At 40.5% G+C, this 19,450-nt stretch overlaps 1 protein-coding gene across 1 annotated transcript in view; it reads left to right on the top strand.

The window, feature by feature from the left end:
- The window catches only part of LOC139752176 (glutamate receptor ionotropic, delta-1-like), a 99,938-nt gene extending 82,601 nt beyond the window's left edge, over nucleotides 1–17,337 (top strand). Inside the window, exons 5-7 of the mRNA XM_071668134.1 lie at nucleotides 14,806–14,984; nucleotides 15,998–16,160; nucleotides 17,272–17,337. Of these exons, the coding sequence (XP_071524235.1) occupies nucleotides 14,806–14,984; nucleotides 15,998–16,160; nucleotides 17,272–17,337 (408 nt within the window). The remainder of the gene's footprint in view (nucleotides 1–14,805; nucleotides 14,985–15,997; nucleotides 16,161–17,271) is intronic.
- The last annotated feature ends 2,113 nt before the right edge of the window (nucleotides 17,338–19,450 follow it).

Raw genomic sequence — 19,450 nt, 5'->3', positions numbered from 1 at the left:
TGTCGCTGTCTCCCGCGTTATCGAGGTAGCGCAAGGAAACAGATGAAAGAATGGCCTAACCCGCCCTCATACACATGTATATACATACATGTCCACACACGCACAATATACATACCTATACATCTCAACGTACAAATATATATACACACACAGTCATATACATATATACACATGTACATAATTCACCCTGTCTGCCTTTATTTGTTCCCATCGCCACATCGCCACACATGGAATAAAAACCCCCTCCCCCCTCATGTGTGCGAGATAGCGCTAGGAAAAACACCAAAGGCCCCATTCGTTCACACTCAGTCTCTAGCTGTCACGTAATAATGCACCGAAACCACAGCTCCCTTTCCACATCCAGGCCCCACACACTTTCCATGGTTTACCCCAGACGCTTCACATGCCCTGGTTCAATCCATTGAAAGCACGTCGACCCCGGTATACCACATCGTTCCAATTCACTCTCTTCCTTGCACGCCTTTCACCCTCCTGCATGTTCAGGCCCGGATCGCTCAAAATCTTTTTCACTCATTCTTTCCACCTCCAATTTGGTCTCCCACTTCTCTTCGTTCCCTCCATCTCTAACACATATATCCTCTTGGTCAATCTTTCCCCACTCATTCTCTCCATGTGACCAAACCATTTCAAAACACCCTCTTCTGCTCTCTCAGCAACACTCTTTTTGTTTCCAAACATATCTCTCACCCTTACATTACTTACTCGATCAAACCACCTCACAACACATATTGTCCTCATACATCTCATTTTCAGCACATACACCCTCCTGCGCACAACTCTATCCATAGCTCACGCCTCGCAACCATACAACATTGTTGGAACCACTATTCCTTCAAACATACCCATTTTTGCTTTCCGAGATAATGTTCTCGACTTCCAAACATTCTTCAAGGCTCCCAGAATTTTCGCCCCCTCCCCCACCCTATGATTCACTTCCGCTTCCATGGTTCTATCCGCTGCCAGATCCACTCCCAGATATCTAAAACACTTCACTTCCTCCAGCTTTTATCCATTCAAATTTACCTCCCAATTGACTTGACCCATAACCCTTCTGTACCTAATAACCTTCCTCTTATTCATATTTACTCTTAACTTTCTTCTTTCACACATTTTACCAAACTCAGTCACCAGCTTCTGCAGTTTCTTACATGAATCAGCCACCAGCGCTGTATCATCAGCGAACAACAACTGACGCACTTCCCAAGCTCTCTCATACAAAACAGACTGCATACTTGCCCCTCTTTTCAAAACTCTTGCATTCACCTCCCTAACAACCCCATCCATAAACAAATTAAACAACCATGGACACATCACACACCCCTACCGCAAACTTACATTCACTGAGAACCAATCACTTTCCTCCCTTCCTACACGTACACATGCCTTACATCCTCGATAATAATGTTCCAATGCTTCTAACAACTTGACTCCCACACCATATATTTTTAAAACCTTCCACAGAGCATATCTATCAACTCTATCATATGCCTTCTCCAGATCCATAAATGTTACATACAAATCCATTTGTTTTTCTAAGTATTTCTCGCATACATTCTTGAAAGCAAACACCTGATCCACACATCCTCTACCACTTCTAAAACCACACTGCTCTTCCCCAATCTGATACTCTGTACATGCCTTCACCCTCTCAATCAATACCCTCACTTATAATTTACCAGGAATACTCTACAAACTTATACCTCTGTAATTTGAGCACTCACTCTTATCCCCTTTGCCTTTGTACAATGGCACTATGGAAGTATTCCGCCAATCCTCACCTTGAATCATACATACATTAAATAACCTTACCAACCAGTCAACAATACAGTCAACACCTTTTTTAATAAATTCCACTGAAATACCACCGAAACCTGCTGCTTTCCCGGCTTTCATCTTTCGTAAAGCTTTTACTACCTCTTCTCTATTTACCCAAACATTTTCCCTAACCCTCTCACTTTGCACACCACCTCGACCAAGACTCCCCACATCTGCCAATCTATCATCAAACACATTCAAGAAACCTTCAAAATACTCATTCCATCTCCTTCTCACATCACCACTACTTGTTATCACCTCCCCATTAGCCCCCTTCACTGAAGTTCCCATTTGCTTCCTTATCTTACGCACCCTATTTACCTCCTTCCAAAACATTTTTTTATTCTCCCTGAAAATTAATGATACTCTCTCACCCCAACTCTCATTTGCCTTGTTTTTCACCTTTTGCACCTTTCTCTTGACCTCCTGCCTCTTTCTTTTATAACTTTCCCATTCAGTTGCATTTTTCCCTGCAAAAATCGTTCAAATGCCTTTCCCTTCTGTTTCACTAAGAATCTTACTTCTTCATCCCACCACTCACTACCTTTTCTAATTAACCCACCTCCCAAGCTTGTCATGCCACAAGCATCTTTTGCGCAAGCCATTTATATATATATATATATATATATATATATATATATATATATATATATCCCTAAATACATCCCATTCCTCCCCCACTCCCCTAACTTCCATTGCTCTCACCTTTTTCCATTCTGTACTCAGTCTCTCCTGGTACTTCCTCACACAGGTCTCCTTCTCAAGCTCACTTACTCTCACCACCCTCTTCACCCCAACATTCACTCTTCTTTTCCGAAAACCCATACAAATCTTCACCTTAGCCTCCACAAGATAATGATCAGACATCCCTCCAGTTGCACCTCTCAGCACATTAACATCCAAAAGTCTCTCTTTCGCACGCCTGTCAATTAACACGTAATCCAATAATGCTCTCTGGCCATCTCTCCTACTTACATAAGTATACTTATGTATATCGCGCTTTTTAAACCAGGTATTCCCAATCATCAGTCCTTTTTCAGCACATAAATCTACAAGCTCTTCACCATTTCCATTTACAACACTGAACACCCCATGTATACCAATTATTCCATCAACTGCCACATTACTCACCTTTGCATTCAAATCACCCATCACTATAACCCGGTCTCGTGCATCAAAACCACTAACACACTCATTCAGCTGCTCCCAAAACACTTGCCTCTCATGATCTTTCTTCTCATGCCCGGGTGCATATGCACCAATAATCACCCACCTCTCTCCATCAACTTTCAGTTTTACCCATATTAATCGAGAAATTACTTTCTTGCATTCTATCACATACTCCCACAACTCCTGCTTCAGGAGTGATGGATTGCGCAAAAGATGCTTGTGGCATGAGAAGAGTGGGAGGTGGGTTGATTAGAAAGGGTAGTGAGTGGTGGGATGAAGAAGTAAGAGTATTAGTGAAAGAGAAGAGAGAGGCATTTGGACGATTTTTGCAGGGAAAAAATGCAATTGAGTGGGAGATGTATCAAAGAAAGAGACAGGAGGTCAAGCAAAAAGGTGCAAGAGGTGAAAAAAAGGGCAAATGAGAGTTGGGGTGAGAGAGTATCATTAAATTTTAGGGAGAATAAAAAGATGTTCTGGAAGGAGGTAAATAAAGTGCGTAAGACAAGGGAGCAAATGGAAACTTCAGTGAAGGGCGCAAATGGGGAGGTAATAACAAGTAGTGGTGATGTGAGAAGGAGATGGAGTGAGTATTTTGAAGGTTTGTTGAATGTGTTTGATGATAGAGTGGCAGATATAGGGTGTTTTGGTCGAGGTGGTGTGCAAAGTGAGAGGGTTAGGGAAAATGATTTGTTAAACAGAGAAGAGGTAGTGAAAGCTTTGCGGAAGATGAAAGCCGGCAAGGCAGCAGGTTTGGATGGTATTGCAGTGGAATTTATTAAAAAAGGGGGGGACTGTATTGTTGACTGTTTGGTAAGGTTATTTATTGTATGTATGACTCATGGTGAGGTGCCTGAGGATTGGCGGAATACGTGCATGGTGCCATTGTACAAAGGCAAATGGGATAAGAGTGAGTGCTCAAATTACAGAGGTATAAGTTTGCTGAGTATTCCTGGTAAATTATATGGGAGGGTATTGATTGAGAGGGTGAAGGCATGTACAGAGCATCAGATTGGGGAAGAGCAGTGTGGTTTCAGAAGTGGTAGAGGATGTGTGGATCAGGTGTTTGCTTTGAAGAATGTATGTGAGAAATACTTAGAAAAGCAAATGGATTTGTATGTAGCATTTATGGATCTGGAGAAGGCATATGATAGAGTTGATAGAGATGCTCTGTGGAAGGTATTAAGAATATATGGTGTGGGAGGAAAGTTGTTAGAAGCGGTGAAAAGTTTTTATCGAGGATGTAAGGCATGTGTACATGTAGGAAGAGAGGAAAGTGATTGGTTCTCAGTGAATGTAGGTTTGCGGCAGGGGTGTGTGATGTCTCCATGGTTGTTTAATTTGTTTATGGATGGGGTTGTTAGGGAGGTAAATGCAAGAGTTTTGGAAAGAGGGGCAAGTATGAAGTCTGTTGGGGATGAGAGAGCTTGGGAAGTGAGTCAGTTGTTGTTCGCTGATGATACAGCGCTGGTGGCTGATTCATGTGAGAAACTGCAGAAGCTGGTGACTGAGTTTGGTAAAGTGTGTGGAAGAAGAAAGTTAAGAGTAAATGTGAATAAGAGCAAGGTTATTAGGTACAGTAGGGTTGAGGGTCAAGTCAATTGCGAGGTGAGTTTGAATGTAGAAAAACTGGAGGAAGTGAAGTGTTTTAGATATCTGGGAGTGGATCTGGCAGCGGATGGAAACATGGAAACGGAAGTGGATCATAGGGTGGGGGAGGGGGCGAAAATTCTGGGGGCCTTAAAGAATGTGTGGAAGTCGAGAACATTATCTCGGAAAGCAAAAATGGGTATGTTTGAAGGAATAGTGGTTCCAACAATGTTGTATGGTTGCGAGGCGTGGGCTATGGATAGAGTTGTGCGCAGGAGGATGGATGTGCTGGAAATGAGATGTTTGAGGACAATGTGTGGTGTGAGGTGGTTTGATCGAGAGAGTAACGTAAGGGTAAAAGAGATGTGTGGAAATAAAAAGAGCGTGGTTGAGAGAGCAGAAGAGGGTGTTTTGAAGTGGTTTGGGCACATGGAGAGAATGAGTGAGGAAAGATTGACCAAGAGGATATATGTGTCGGAGGTGGAGGGAACGAGGAGAAGAGGGAGACCAAATTGGAGGTGGAAAGATGGAGTGAAAAAGATTTTGTGTGATCAGGGCCTGAACATGCAGGAGGGTGAAAGGAGGGCAAGGAATAGAGTGAATTGGAGCGATGTGGTATACCGGGGTTGACGTGCTGTCAGTGGATTGAATCAGGGCATGTGAAGCGTCTGGGGTAAACCATGGAAAGCTGTGTAGGTATGTATATTTGCGTGTGTGAACGTATTTATATACATGTGTATGGGGGGGGGGGTTGGGCCATTTCTTTCGTCTGTTTCCTTGCGCTACCTCGCAAACGCGGGAGACAGCGACAAAGTATGATAAAAATAAAAAAAAATATATATATATATATATATATATATATATATATATATATATATATATATATATATATATATATATTTATATATATATATATATTTATATGTATATATATATATATATATATATATATATATATATATATATATATATATATATATATATATATATATATATATTTGAGTGGGGAGGGAGAAGTTATTCCATGTGTGCCGAGGTGGCGATGGGAATAGATAAAAGCAGATAGTATTAATGATGTACATGTGTATATATGTTTATGTCTGTGTGTATATATATGTGTACATTGAGATGTATAGGTTTGTGTATTTGCGTGTGTGGACATGTATGTATATACATGTGTATGGGGGTTGGTTGGGCCATTTCTTTCGTCTGTTTCCTTGCGCTATCACGCAAACGCGGGAGACAGCGACAAAGCAAAATATTAATAAAGAAAAAAAAATATACATATATATATATATATATATATATATATATATATATATATATATATATATATATATATATATATATATATATATATATATATATATATAAGAGTGAGTGCTCAAATTACAGAGGTATAAGTTTGTTGAGTATTCCTGGTAAATTATATGGTAGGGTATTGATTGAGAGGGTGAAGGCATGTACAGAGCATCAGATTGGGGAAGAGCAGTGCGGTTTCAGAAGTGGTAGAGGATGTGTGGATCAGGTGTTTGCTTTGAAGAATGTATGTGAGAAATACTTAGAAAAGCAAATGGATTTGTATGTAGCATTTATGGATCTGGAGAAGGCATATGATAGAGTTGATAGAGATGCTCTGTGGAAGGTATTAAGAATATATGGTGTGGGAGGCAAGTTGTTAGAAGCAGTGAAAAGTTTTTATCGAGGATGTAAGGCATGTGTACGTGTAGGAAGAGAGGAAAGTGATTGGTTCTCAGTGAATGTAGGTTTGCGGCAGGGGTGTGTGATGTCTCCATGGTTGTTTAATTTGTTTATGGATGGGGTTGTAAGGGAGGTAAATGCAAGAGTCCTGGAAAGAGGGGCAAGTATGAAGTCTGTTGGGGATGAGAGAGCTTGGGAAGTGAGTCAGTTGTTGTTCGCTGATGATACAGCGCTGGTGGCTGATTCATGTGAGAAACTGCAGAAGCTGGTGACTGAGTTTGGTAAAGTGTGTGGAAGAAGAAAGTTGAGAGTAAATGTGAATAAGAGCAAGGTTATTAGGTACAGTAGGGGTGAGGGTCAAGTCAATTGGGAGGTGAGTTTGAATGGAGAAAAACTGGAGGAAGTGAAGTGTTTTAGATATCTGGGAGTGGATCTGTCAGCGGATGGAACCATGGAAGCGGAAGTGGATCATAGGGTGGGGGAGGGGGCGAAAATTTTGGGAGCCTTGAAAAATGTGTGGAAGTCGAGAACACTATCTCGGAAAGCAAAAATGGGTATGTTTGAGGGAATAGTGGTTCCAACAATGTTGTATGGTTGCGAGGCGTGGGCTATGGATAGAGATGTGCGCAGGAGGATGGATGTGCTGGAAATGAGATGTTTGAGGACAATGTGTGGTGTGAGGTGGTTTGATCGAGTAAGTAACGTAAGGGTGAGAGAGATGTGTGGAAATAAAAAGAGCGTGGTTGAGAGAGCAGAAGAGGGTGTTTTGAAATGGTTTGGGCACATGGAGAGAATGAGTGAGGAGAGATTGACCAAGAGGATATATGTGTCGGAGGTGGAGGGAACGAGGAGAAGAGGGAGACCAAATTGGAGGTGGAAAGATGGAGTGAAAAAGATTTTGTGTGATCGGGGCCTGAACATGCAGGAGGGTGAAAGGAGGGCAAGAAATAGAGTGAAGTGGAGTCATGTGGTATACAGGGGTTGACGTGCTGTCAGTGGATTGAAGCAAGGCATGTGAAGCGTCTGGGGTAAACCATGGAAAGCTGTGTAGGTATGTATATTTGCGTGTGTGGACGTGTGTATGTACATGTGTATGGGGGGGGGGGGGGCATTTCTTTCGTCTGTTTCCTTGCGCTACCTCGCAAACGCGGGAGACAGCGACAAAGTATAAAAAAAAAAAAAAAAAAAAAAAAAATATATATATATATATAAACAGAAAGAGTCACGCGGGGAGTGCTCATCCTCCTCGTAGACTCAGATTGGGGTGACTAAATGTGTGCGGATGTAACCAAGATGTGAAAAAAGGAGAGATGGGTAGTATGTTTCAGGAAAGGAACCTGGATGTTTTGGCTCTGAGTGAAACGAAGCTCAAGGGTAAAAGGGAAGGTTGGTTTGGGAATTTCTTGGGAGTAAAGTCAGGGGTTAGTGAGAGGACAAGAGCAAGGGAAGGAGTAGCAGTACTCCTGAAAAAGGAGTTGTGGGAGTATGTGATAGAATGTAAGAAAGTAAATTTTCGATTAATATGGATAAAACTGAAAGTTGATGGAGAGAGATGGGTGATTGTTGGTGCATATGCACCTGTGCTTGAGAAGAAAGATCATGAGAGGCAAGTGTTTTGGGAACAGCTGAATGAGTGTGTTAGTGGTTTTGATGCACAAGACGGGGATATAGTGATGGGTGATTTGAATGCAAAGGTGAGTAATGTGGCAGTTGAGGGAATAATTTGTATACAAGGGGTGTTCAGTGTTGTAAATGGAAATGGTGAAGAGCTTGTAGATTTATGTGCTGAAAAAGGACTGGTGATTGCAATACCCGTTTTAAAAGTGAGATATACATAAGTATACGTATGTAAGTAGGAGAGATGGCCAGAGAGCGTTTTTGGATTACGTGTTAATTGACAGGCACGCGAAAGAGAGACTTTTGGATTTAATGTGCTGAGAGGTGCAACTGGAGGGATGTCTGGTCATTATCTTGTGGAGGCTAAGGTGAAGATTTGTATGGGTTTTCTGAAAAGATGACTGAATTTTGGGATGAAAAGGGTGGTGAGAGTAAGTGAGCTTGGGAAGGAGACATGTGTGAGGAAGTACCAGGAGAGACTGAGTACAGAATGGAAAAAGGTGAGAACAATGGAAGTAAGGGGAGTTGGGGAGAATGGGATGTATTTAGGGAATCATTGATGGAGTGTGCAAAAGATGCTTGTGGCATGAGAAGCGTGGGAGGTGGGTTGATTAGAAAGGGTAGTGAGTGGTGGGATGAAGAAGTAAGATTATTAGTGAAAGAGAAGAGAAAGGCATTTACATGATTTTTGCAGGGAAAAAATGCAATTGAGTGGGAGATGTATAAAAGAAAGAGACAGGAGGTCAACAGAAAGGTGCAAGCGGTGAAAAAGAGGGCAAATGAGAGTTGGGGTGAGAGAGTATCATTAAATTTTAGGGAGAATAAAAAGATGTTCTGGAAGGAGGTAAATAAAGTGCGTAAGACAAGGGAGCAAATGGGAACTTCAGTGAAGGGCGCAAATGGGGAGGTGATAACAAGTAGTAGTGATGTGAGAAGGAGATGGAGTGAGTATTTTGAAGGTTTGTTGAATGTGTTTGATTATAGAGTGGCAGATATAGGGTGTTTTGGTCGAGGTGGGTTGCAAAGTGAGAGGGTTAGGGAAAATGATTTGGTAAGCAGAGAAGAGGTAGTAAAAGCTTTGCGGAAGATGAAAGCTGGCAAGGCAGAAGGTTTGGACGGTATTGCAGTGGAATCTATTAAAAAGGGGTGACTGTATTGTTGACTGGTTGGTAAGGTTATTTAATGTATGTATGACTCATTTTGAGGTGCCTGAGGATTGGCGGAATGCGTGCACAGTGCCATTGTACAAAGGTAAAGGGGATAGGAGTGAGTGCTCAAATTACAGAGGTATAAGTTTGTTGAGTATTCCTGGTAAAATATATGGGAGGGTATTGATTGAGAGGGTGAAGGCATGTACAGAGCATCAGATTGGGGAATAGCAGTGTGGTTTCAGAAGTGGTAGAGGATGTGTGGATCAGGTGTTTGCTTTGAAGAATGTATGTGAGTAATACTTAGAAAAGCAAATGGATTTGTATGTAGCATTTATGGATCTGGAGAAGGCATATGATAGAGTTGATAGATATGCTCTGTGGAAGGTTTTAAGACTATATGGTGTGTGAGGCAAGTTGTTAGAAGCAGTGAAATGTTTTTATCGAGGATGTAAGGCATCTGTACGTGTAGGAAGAGAGGAAAGTGATTGGTTCTCAGAGAATGTAGGTTTGCGGCAGGGGTGTTTGATGTTTCCATGTTTGTTTAATTTGTTTATGGATGGGGTTGTTAGGGAGGTGAATGCAACAGTTTTGGAAAGAGGGGCAAGTATGAAGTCTGTTGTGGATGAGAGAGCTTGGGAAGTGAGGCAGTTGTTGTTCGCTGATGATGCAGCGCTGGTGGCTGATTCATGTGAGAAACTGCAGAAACTGGTGACTGAGTTTGTTAAGGTGTGTGAAAGAAGAAAGTTAAGAGTAAATATGAATAACAGCAAGATTATTAGGTACAGTAGGGTTGAGGGCAAGTCAATTGGGAGGTACGTTTGAATGGAGCAAAACTGGAGGAAGTAAAGTGGTTTAGATATCTGGTAGTGGATCTGGCAGCAGATGGAACCATGGAAGCGGAAGTGAATCATAGGATGGGGGAGGGGGCGAAAATCCTGGGAGCCTTGAAGAATGTATGGAAGTCGAGAACATTATCTCGGAAAGCAAAAATGGGTATGTTTGAAGGAATAGTGGTTCCAACAATGTTGTATGGTTGCGAAGCGTGTGCTATGGATAGAGTTGTGCGCAGGAGGGTGGATGTGCTGGAAATGAGATGTTTGACGGCAATATGCTGTGTAAGGTTGTTTGATCGAGTAAGTAATGTAAGGGTAAGAGAGATATATGGAAATAAAAATGGCGTGGTTGAGAGAGCAGAAGCGGGTGTTTTGAAATGGTTTGGGCACATGGAGAGAATGAGTGAGGAAAAGTTGACCAAGAGGATATATTTTTCGGAGGTGGAGGGAACGAGGAGAAATGGGAGACCAAATTGGAGGTGGAAAGAATGAGTGAAAAAGATTTTGAGTGATCGGAGCCTGAACATGAAGGAGGGTGAAAGGCGGGCAAGGAATAGAGTGAATTGGGTCGATATGGTATACCGGGGTTGACGTGCTGTCAGTGGATTGAAGCAGGGCATGTGAAGCGTCTGGGGTAAACAATGGAAAGTTTTGTGGGGCCTGGATGTGGAAAGGTAGCTGTGGTTTCGCGCATTATTGCATGACAGCTAGAGACTGAGTGTGAACGAATGGGGCCTTTGTTGTCTTTTCCTAGTGCTACCTCGCACACATGAAGGGGGAGGTTAATGGTATTCCATGAGTGGCGAGGTGGCGATCTGAATGAATAAAGGCAGTGTGAATTGTGTGCATGGGTATACATTTATGTGTCTATGTGTGTATATATATGTGTACATTGTGATGTATAGGTATGTATATTTGCGTGTGTGGACGTGTATGTATATATATATGTATGGGGGTGGGTTGGGCCATTTCTTTCGTCTGTTTCCTTGCGCTACCTCGCAAACGCGGGAGACAGCGACAAAGCAAAATAATAATAGATGTAATATACATATGTATATATATATATATATATATATATATATATATATATATATATATATATATATATATATATATATATATATATATATATATATATATATATATATATACATATATATATGTATATATATATATATATATATATATATATATATATATATATATATATATATATATATATATATATATATATATATATATATATATATATATATATATGTATATATATATATATATATATATATATATATATATATATATATATATATATATATATATATATATATATATATATATATATATATATATATATATATATATAAACAAATTAAACAACCAAAAAGCAAAAATGGGTATGTTTGAAGGAATAGTGGTTCCAACAGTGTTGTATGGTTGCGAGGCGTGGGCTATGGATACAGTTGTGCGCAGGAGGATGGATGTGCTGGAAATGAGATGTTTGAGGACAATGTGTGGTGTGAGGTGGTTTGATCGAGTAAGTAACGTAAGGGTAAGAGAGATATGTGGAAATAAAAAGAGCGTGGTTGAGAGAGCAGAATAGGGTGTTTTGAAATGGTTCGGGCACATGGAGAGAATGAGTGAGGAAAGATTGACCAAGAGAATATATGTGTCGGAGGTGGAGGGAACGAGGAGAAGAGGGAGACCAAATTGGAGGTGGAAAGATGGAGTGAAAAAGATTTTGTGTGATCGGGGCCTAAACATCCAGGAGGGTGAAAGGAGGGCAAGGAATAGAGTGAATTGGAGCGATGTGGTATACCGGGGTTGACGTGCTGTCAGTGGATTGAATCAAGGCATGTGAAGCGTCTGGGGTAAACGATGGAAAGCTATGTAGGTATGTATAATTGCGTGTGTGGACGTATGTATATACATGTGTATGGGGGTGGGTTGGGCCATTTCTTTCGTCTGTTTCCTTGCGCCACCTCGCAAACGCGGGAGACAGCGACAAAGCAAAAAAAAAAAAAAAAAAAAAAATATATATATATATATATATATATATATATATATATATATATATATATATATATATATATATATATATATATATATATATATATATATATATATATATATATATATATATATATATATATATATATATATATAAGACAAGGGAGCAAATGGGAACTTCAGTGAAGGGCGCAAATGGGGAAGTGATAACAAGTAGTGGTGATGTGAGAAGGAGATGGAGTGAGTATTTTGAAGGTTTGTTGAATGTGTTTGATGATAGAGTGGCAGATATAGGGTGTTTTGGTCGAGGTGGTGTGCAAAGTGAGAGGGTTAGGGAAAATGATTTGGTAAACAGAGAAGAGGTAGTGAAAGCTTTGCGGAAGATGAAAGCCGGCAAGGCAGCAGGTTTGGATGGTATTGCAGTGGAATTTATTAAAAAAGGGGGTGACTGTATTGTTCACTGGTTGGTAAGGTTATTTAATGTATGTATGACTCATGGTGAGGTGCCTGAGGATTGGCGGAATGCGTGCATAGTGCCATTGTACAAAGGCAAAGGGGATAAGAGTGAGTGCTCAAATTACAGAGGTATAAGTTTGTTGAGTATTCCTGGTAAATTATATGGGAGGGTATTGATTGAGAGGGTGAAGGCATGTACAGAGCATCAGATTGGGGAAGAGCAGTGTGGTTTCAGAAGTGGTAGAGGATGTGTGGATCAGGTGTTTGCTTTGAAGAATGTATGTGAGAAATACTTAGAAAAGCAAATGGATTTGTATGTAGCATTTATGGATCTGGAGAAGGCATATGATAGAGTTGATAGAGATGCTCTGTGGAAGGTACTAAGAATATATGGTGTGGGAGGAAAGTTGTTAGAAGCAGTGAAAAGTTTTTATCGAGGATGTAAGACTTGTGTACGTGTAGGAAGAGAGGAAAGTGATTGGTTCTCAGTGAATGTAAGTTTGCGGCAGGGGTGTGTGATGTCTCCATGGTTGTTTAATTTGTTTATGGATGGGGTTGTTAGGGAGGTAAATGCAAGAGTTTTGGAAAGAGGGGCAAGTATGAAGTCTGTTGGGGATGAGAGAGCTTGGGAAGTGAGTCAGTTGTTGTTCGCTGATGATACAGCGCTGGTGGCTGATTCATGTGAGAAACTGCAGAAGCTGGTGACTGAGTTTGGAAAAGTGTGTGGAAGAAAGTTAAGAGTAAATGTGAATAAGAGCAAGGTTATTAGGTACAGTAGGGTTGAGGGTCAAGTCAATTGGGAGGTGAGTTTGAATGGAGAAAAACTGGAGGAAGTGAAGTGTTTTAGATATCTGGGAGTGGATCTGGCAGCGGATGGAACCATGGAAGCGGAAGTGGATCATAGGGTGGGGGAGGGGGCGAAAATCCTGGGAGCCTTGAAGAATGTGTGGAAGTCGAGAACATTATCTCGGAAAGCAAAAATGGGTATGTTTGAAGGAATAGTGGTTCCAACAATGTTGTATGGTTGCGAGGCGTGGGCTATGGATAGAGTTGTGCGCAGGAGGATGGATGTGCTGGAAATGAGATGTTTGAGGACAATATGTGGTGTGAGGTGGTTTGATCGAGTAAGTAACGTAAGGGTAAGAGAGATGTGTGGAAATAAAAAGAGCGTGGTTGAGAGAGCAGAAGAGGGTTTTTTGAAGTGGTTTGGGCACATGGAGAGGATGAGTGAGGAAAGATTGACCAAGAGGATATATGTGTCGGAGGTGGAGGGAACAAGGAGAAGAGGGGGACCAAATTGGAGGTGGAAAGATGGAGTGAAAAAGATTTTGTGTGATCGGGGCCTGAACATGCAGGAGGGTGAAAGGAGGGCAAGGAATTGAGTGAATTGGAGCGGTGTGGTATACCGGGGTTGACGTGCTGTCAGTGGATTGAATCAAGGCATGTGAAGCGTCTGGGGTAAACCATGGAAAGCTGTGTAGGTATGTATATTTGCGTGTGTGGACGTATGTATATACATGTGTATGGGGGTGGGTTGGGCCATTTCTTTCGTCTGTTTCCTTGCGCTACCTCGCAAACGCGGGAGACAGCGACAAAGTATAAAAAAAAGAAAAAATATATATATATATATATATATATATATATATATATATATATATATATATATATATATATATATATATATATATATATATATATATATATATATATATATATATATATATATATATATATATATATATATATATATATATATATATATATATATATACATAATATTTACTGGGAGAATGGAAATATGTATGTAAAACAAACACATTTATTCATACTTACGTACCGATAAATTGCCCGTAATCATGAAAACATACACACGTGCACATACACATGCACACCACAGTTTTTAAAGACAATTGAGATCTTTTTTACATAAACAGATGATTCCACATACTCACACAGAAGCAAGTTATTCGAACACATACATTTACACTTCCCTGAAAATATAAAAAGAAAATCTCTGCCTGCATTTACCCCCACCCCCACCCAACCTACACCTACTAACACACACACACACACACACACACACACGGTAACCACAGTATGAAGAAGGTATCGTCGATATCATCTGAGATAGTCAGTATCTCTACATAATCCTTGGACTTCCCCCTCTCGTCGATATAGGGGTTCCTCAGCTTCAAGGTTGCGCTATACTCAGTAGCAGGACGGTATAGGCTCTTCTGAAATGGATGACCGTTATTCTCCGTGTAACCTAAAATAGGCAGAGTTATGTTCATGATACAAAACTAATAATTAATTCTATACTTCTATTGTTTCTTTTCTTTTCATGAAAGCTCACATGGAACGTGAGTTCCAGACGTAAGTAATACTAATGTATTCCTGGAATTTGATATTAAAAGAAAGACGTCACCTGTTTGTATCATGTGATCCAGGTGGTAGAAGCGAAGGAGGCCCTACAGAAGGTTCTGGCGGGAGGCTACTCGTTGATCGACTTCGAGAATTACGTGACCATAATTGTCGCTTCTGGCTACACGGACTCCCAGGGCAATAATCCCTTCTTCATCAGTAAGAAAGGAATCTCCATAATGGCCGCCTTTGGATGGGGCTTCAGGTACATCTGTGTTTTTTTTGGCATTTACTGGTTTTAACACTACATCTGTCAGCGATTCAAACAGACAAGGGGAACATTAAGCAAATATGATAAATGACCAAGATAATTGATGATTGCCCTAGATGATTACGGTGGATATCTAATTTGTTTTACGTGCGAATATATCAAACTATATTCTTTATTTACTTCAAAAGATTATTGCGAAAATGATTAGTAAGAATAGAAGTATCCTTATGTTAAGATTATTACGTATTAGTCACTGCTTTTCGTCCAGTTTTTTCTTTATGTCAGAGTAGAAAAGACTGATATTTCCTAAATTTTAATTACCTTCACAAAATAACTTCCTTTTAGCAATAATGAAATAATTATTTGGAAGAACAACGCAGTATATCACATATGTATGACGAAAGCACACTTCTTGGAGAGTTGTCTTCGTATTACTGCATTACGGTTTTCGCTTATCACAGACCCTTGTCAACTGGCACTAGGTAATTCCTATTATTTTGTACAATTGCTGTTAGTAATTAATGACAAGGATCCACGATGGAGCGAAATTGTATCTAAATGATATAAAGTCAAGTCTCTAAGAAGTATAGTTTTGATCATCATTAGTTTAACTCTCCTGATTGTCTATATATCCGGCTATACACTTTGATTATTCACTATCAATGTTCCTTTATCGTGAGTTTTGCTGATAATTTTTCTTCCTTGATCCAAACTTCAGTATAGATAAAATACTGATTGTTTACACCAGGCATCAGTTGTCTAATGTTCAATGAAACCATCATCAGGCTTGACTCTGAAGTAATGATAGAAAAAACACCCAAATTATGGGCAAATTTGTCATTACCAGTGTGATGTTGCTACGTGCACTATCTGCATTCTAGCCAGGATAGAAATTCGATAGTATGCTTTTCTATAACAGTTCTGTGGGCAATACTTACACATACCATACAGACATATATGAGCATCTAACACTAAAACTTTTCACATAAGATTATTCTTTACTTCAGGAAAGGTGCGCCTTTCTATCCGCGATTTAAACAGCTCAAGTCTAGGCTGGAAGACGCAGGCATCATAAGCTACTGGATCGACGAGGTGATAGCCAAGCGCGTCAGGGAAAACAGACAAAAAGCAAATGTCAAACTCCAGGCTGGCTTGGACATCGCACGAGAGGTACATACTGTCCATGATATTATATCAAGGGAGGGAAAGTAGAACAATGCTACCTGAGGTTATAACGGAAATTGCCTCATAATGAACGCAAGCAAACCGGGATAATAGATATCCAATGTTAATGATATTGTAATGCTTCAGTATCATAGGGATATATACTTATATATTTCAGCTAACATTTCTGTGAAATTATAAATACTTGGAGTAAAATTCAATTTGTTAATTTTGATAGGATGGATCATTGAAATTCAATATGAACAAGCAATGTTCAAGGAATTATAAACACATATTCGGGTCTCGGACTAAAAATCTTTCTCATATTCAAATCATCCTTTTGGGTTGCTCGACGAGCAAAAATGGGTATGTTTTAAGGAGTAGTGGTTACAACAATGTTTTATGGTTGTGAGGCGTGGACTATAGATAGGGTTGCGCGGTGGAGAGTGGATGTGTTGGAAATGAAATGTTTGAGGACAATATGTGATGTGAGGTGGATTGATCGAGAAAGTGATAAAAGGGTAAGAGAGATGTGTGGTAATAAAAAGAGTGTGGTTGAGAGAGCAGAAGAGGGTGTGTTGAAATGGTCTAGACACATGGATATAATGATTGAGGAAAGATTGACAAAAAGGATATATTTGTCAGAGTGGAGGGAAGAAGGAAAAGCGGGAGATCAAATTCAAGGTGGAAGGATGCAGTGAGAAAAAATTTGAGCTATCGGGGACTGGACATAAAGGAGTGTGAAAGGATTGCAAGGAATAGAGTGAATTGGAACGATGTGGTATAGCGGGGTCAACGTGCTGTCAATGGATTGAGCCAGGGCATGTGAAACGTCTGGGGTAAATTATAGAAAAGTCTGTGGTGCCTGTGTCTGGAAAGGGAGCTATGGTTTCGGTGCATTACACATGACAGCTAGAGACTGAGTGTGAGAGAATAAGGCAATTTTTTGTCTTTTTCTAGCAATACCTCGCTGGAAGGGGGGAAAGGGGGGGTGGTGCTATTTCATGTGTGGCGGAGTGGCAACAGGAAATGGATGAAGACAGCAGGCACTGACATGTACATGTGTATATATGCATATGCCTGTGTATGTGTATTTATGTATATATGTCTGTATCAGGTAGGGGTGGGCCATGCCTCGTCTGTTTCCTTGCACTACCTTGCTGACACAGGAGACGATACTTGATTATGATAAATGAATAAACAACTTTCTAAAAGGGGAAACGGAAGAAAGAGTCATGCGGGGAGTGCTCTTCCTCCTCGAAGGCTCTGACTAGGGTGTCTAAATGTGTGTGGTTGTAGCCAAGATGAGAAAAAGGAGAGATAGGTAGTATGTCTGAGGAAAGGAGCCTGGATGTTTTGGTTCTGAGTGAAACGAAGCTCAAGGGTAAAGGGGAAGAGTGGTCTGGGAATGTCTTGGGAGTAAAGTCAGGGGTTAGTGAGAGGAGAAGAGCACAGGAAGGAGTAGCACTACTTCTGAAGCAGGGGTTCTGGGAGTATGTGATAGAGTGTAAGAAAGTAAACTCTAGATTGATATGGGTGAAACTGAAAGTGGATGGAGAGAGATGGATGATTATTGGTGCATATGCACCTGGTCACGAGAAGAAAGATAATGAGAGGCAAAAGCTTTGTGAGCAGCTGAGTGAGTGTGTTAGCATCTTTGATGCACGAGACCGGGTTATACTGATGGGTATTTTGAATGCAAACGTGAATGGTGTGGCATTTGAGGGTATAAATGGTGTACATGGGGCGTTAAGTGTTGTAAATGGAAAATGGTGAAGAGCTTGTAGATTTGTATGCTGAAAAAGGATTGGTGATTAAGAATATTTGGTTTAAAAAGAGAGATATTCATAAGTATATACGTAAAAAGTAGGATAGATGGCCAGAGAGCGCTACTGAATTACGTGTTAATTGATAGGCGCATAAAAGAGAGGCTTTTGGGTGTTGATGAGCTGAGAGGGGCAAACGCAGGGATGTCTGATCATTATCTTGTGGAGGCGTAGGTAGGAATCTATAGATGTTTAGGGATTTATAGAGGTTTTTAGAAAAGAAGAGACAGCGTTGGGGTGAAGAGAGTGGTGAGAGGAATTGAGCTTGGAAAGGAGACTTGTCTGAGGAAGTACCATGAGAGATTGAGTGCAGAATGGAAAAAGGTGAGAGCAAATGACGTAAGGGGAGTGGGGGGAAATGGGATGTATTAGGGAAGCAGTGATGGCTTGCGCAAAAGATGCTTGCGGCACGAGAAAGGTGAGAGGTACGCAGATTAGAAAGGGTAGTGATTAGTGAGATGAAGAAGTAATATTGTTAGTGAAAGAAAAGAGTGAGGCATTTAGACGATTTTTGCAGGGAAATAGTGCAAATGACTGGGAGATGTATACAAGAGAGAGGCAGGAGGTCAAGAGAAAGGTGCAAGAGGCGAAAAAGAGGGCAAATGAGAGTTGGAGTGAAATAGTATCATTAAATTTTAGGGAGAATAAAATGATGTTTTCGAAGGAGGTAAATAGAATGCATAAGACAAGAGAACAAATGGGCACATCGGAGAAGAGAGCTAATGGGGAGGTAATAACAAGTAGTGGTGAAGTGAAGAGGAAATGGAGTGAGTATTTTGAAGGTTTGTTGAATGCGTTTGATGACAGAGTGGCAGATATAGGGTGTCTTGGAAAAGGTGGTGTGCAAAGTGAGAGGGTCAGGGAGAATAGTTTGGTAAACAGAGAAGAGGTTGTGAAAGTTTTGAGTAAAATTATAGACGGCAAGACGGCGAGTTTGGATGGTATTGCAGTGGATTTTTTTTTTAACAAAGTGGGTGACTGTGTTGTTGACTGGCTGGTAAGGATATCCAGTGTATATATGGTTCATGGTGAAGTGCCTGAGGATTGGCGGAATGCATGCGTAGTGCCATTGTACAAATGCAAATGGGATATAGGTGAGTGTTGAAATTATTGAGGTATAAGTCTGTTGAGTATTCCTGGGAGATTATATGGGAGGGTATTGAATGACACGGAAAAGTCATTTACAGGGCATCCGACCGGGGAAGAGCAGTATTTTTTCAGAAGTTATAGAGGATGTGTGGATCTGCCGTTTGCTTGGAAGAATGTGTGTGAGAAATACTTAGAAAAACGGATGGATCTGAATGTAGCATTTATAGACCTGGAGAAAGGAGATGCTATGTGGAAGGTATGAAGAGTATATGGTGTGGGAGGTAAGTTGCTAAGAGTAATGAAGAGTTTTTATCGAGGATGTAAGGCATGTGTACGACTGGGAAGAGAGGAAAGTGATTAGTTCCTACTGAATGTTTGTTT

Source organism: Panulirus ornatus, chromosome 2, assembly GCF_036320965.1.
Source record: "Panulirus ornatus isolate Po-2019 chromosome 2, ASM3632096v1, whole genome shotgun sequence".
NCBI classification, from domain to species: Eukaryota; Metazoa; Arthropoda; class Malacostraca; order Decapoda; family Palinuridae; genus Panulirus; species Panulirus ornatus.
Note: the sequence above shows the minus strand (reverse complement) of the source record. Positions and strands in the feature narration are given on the sequence as shown.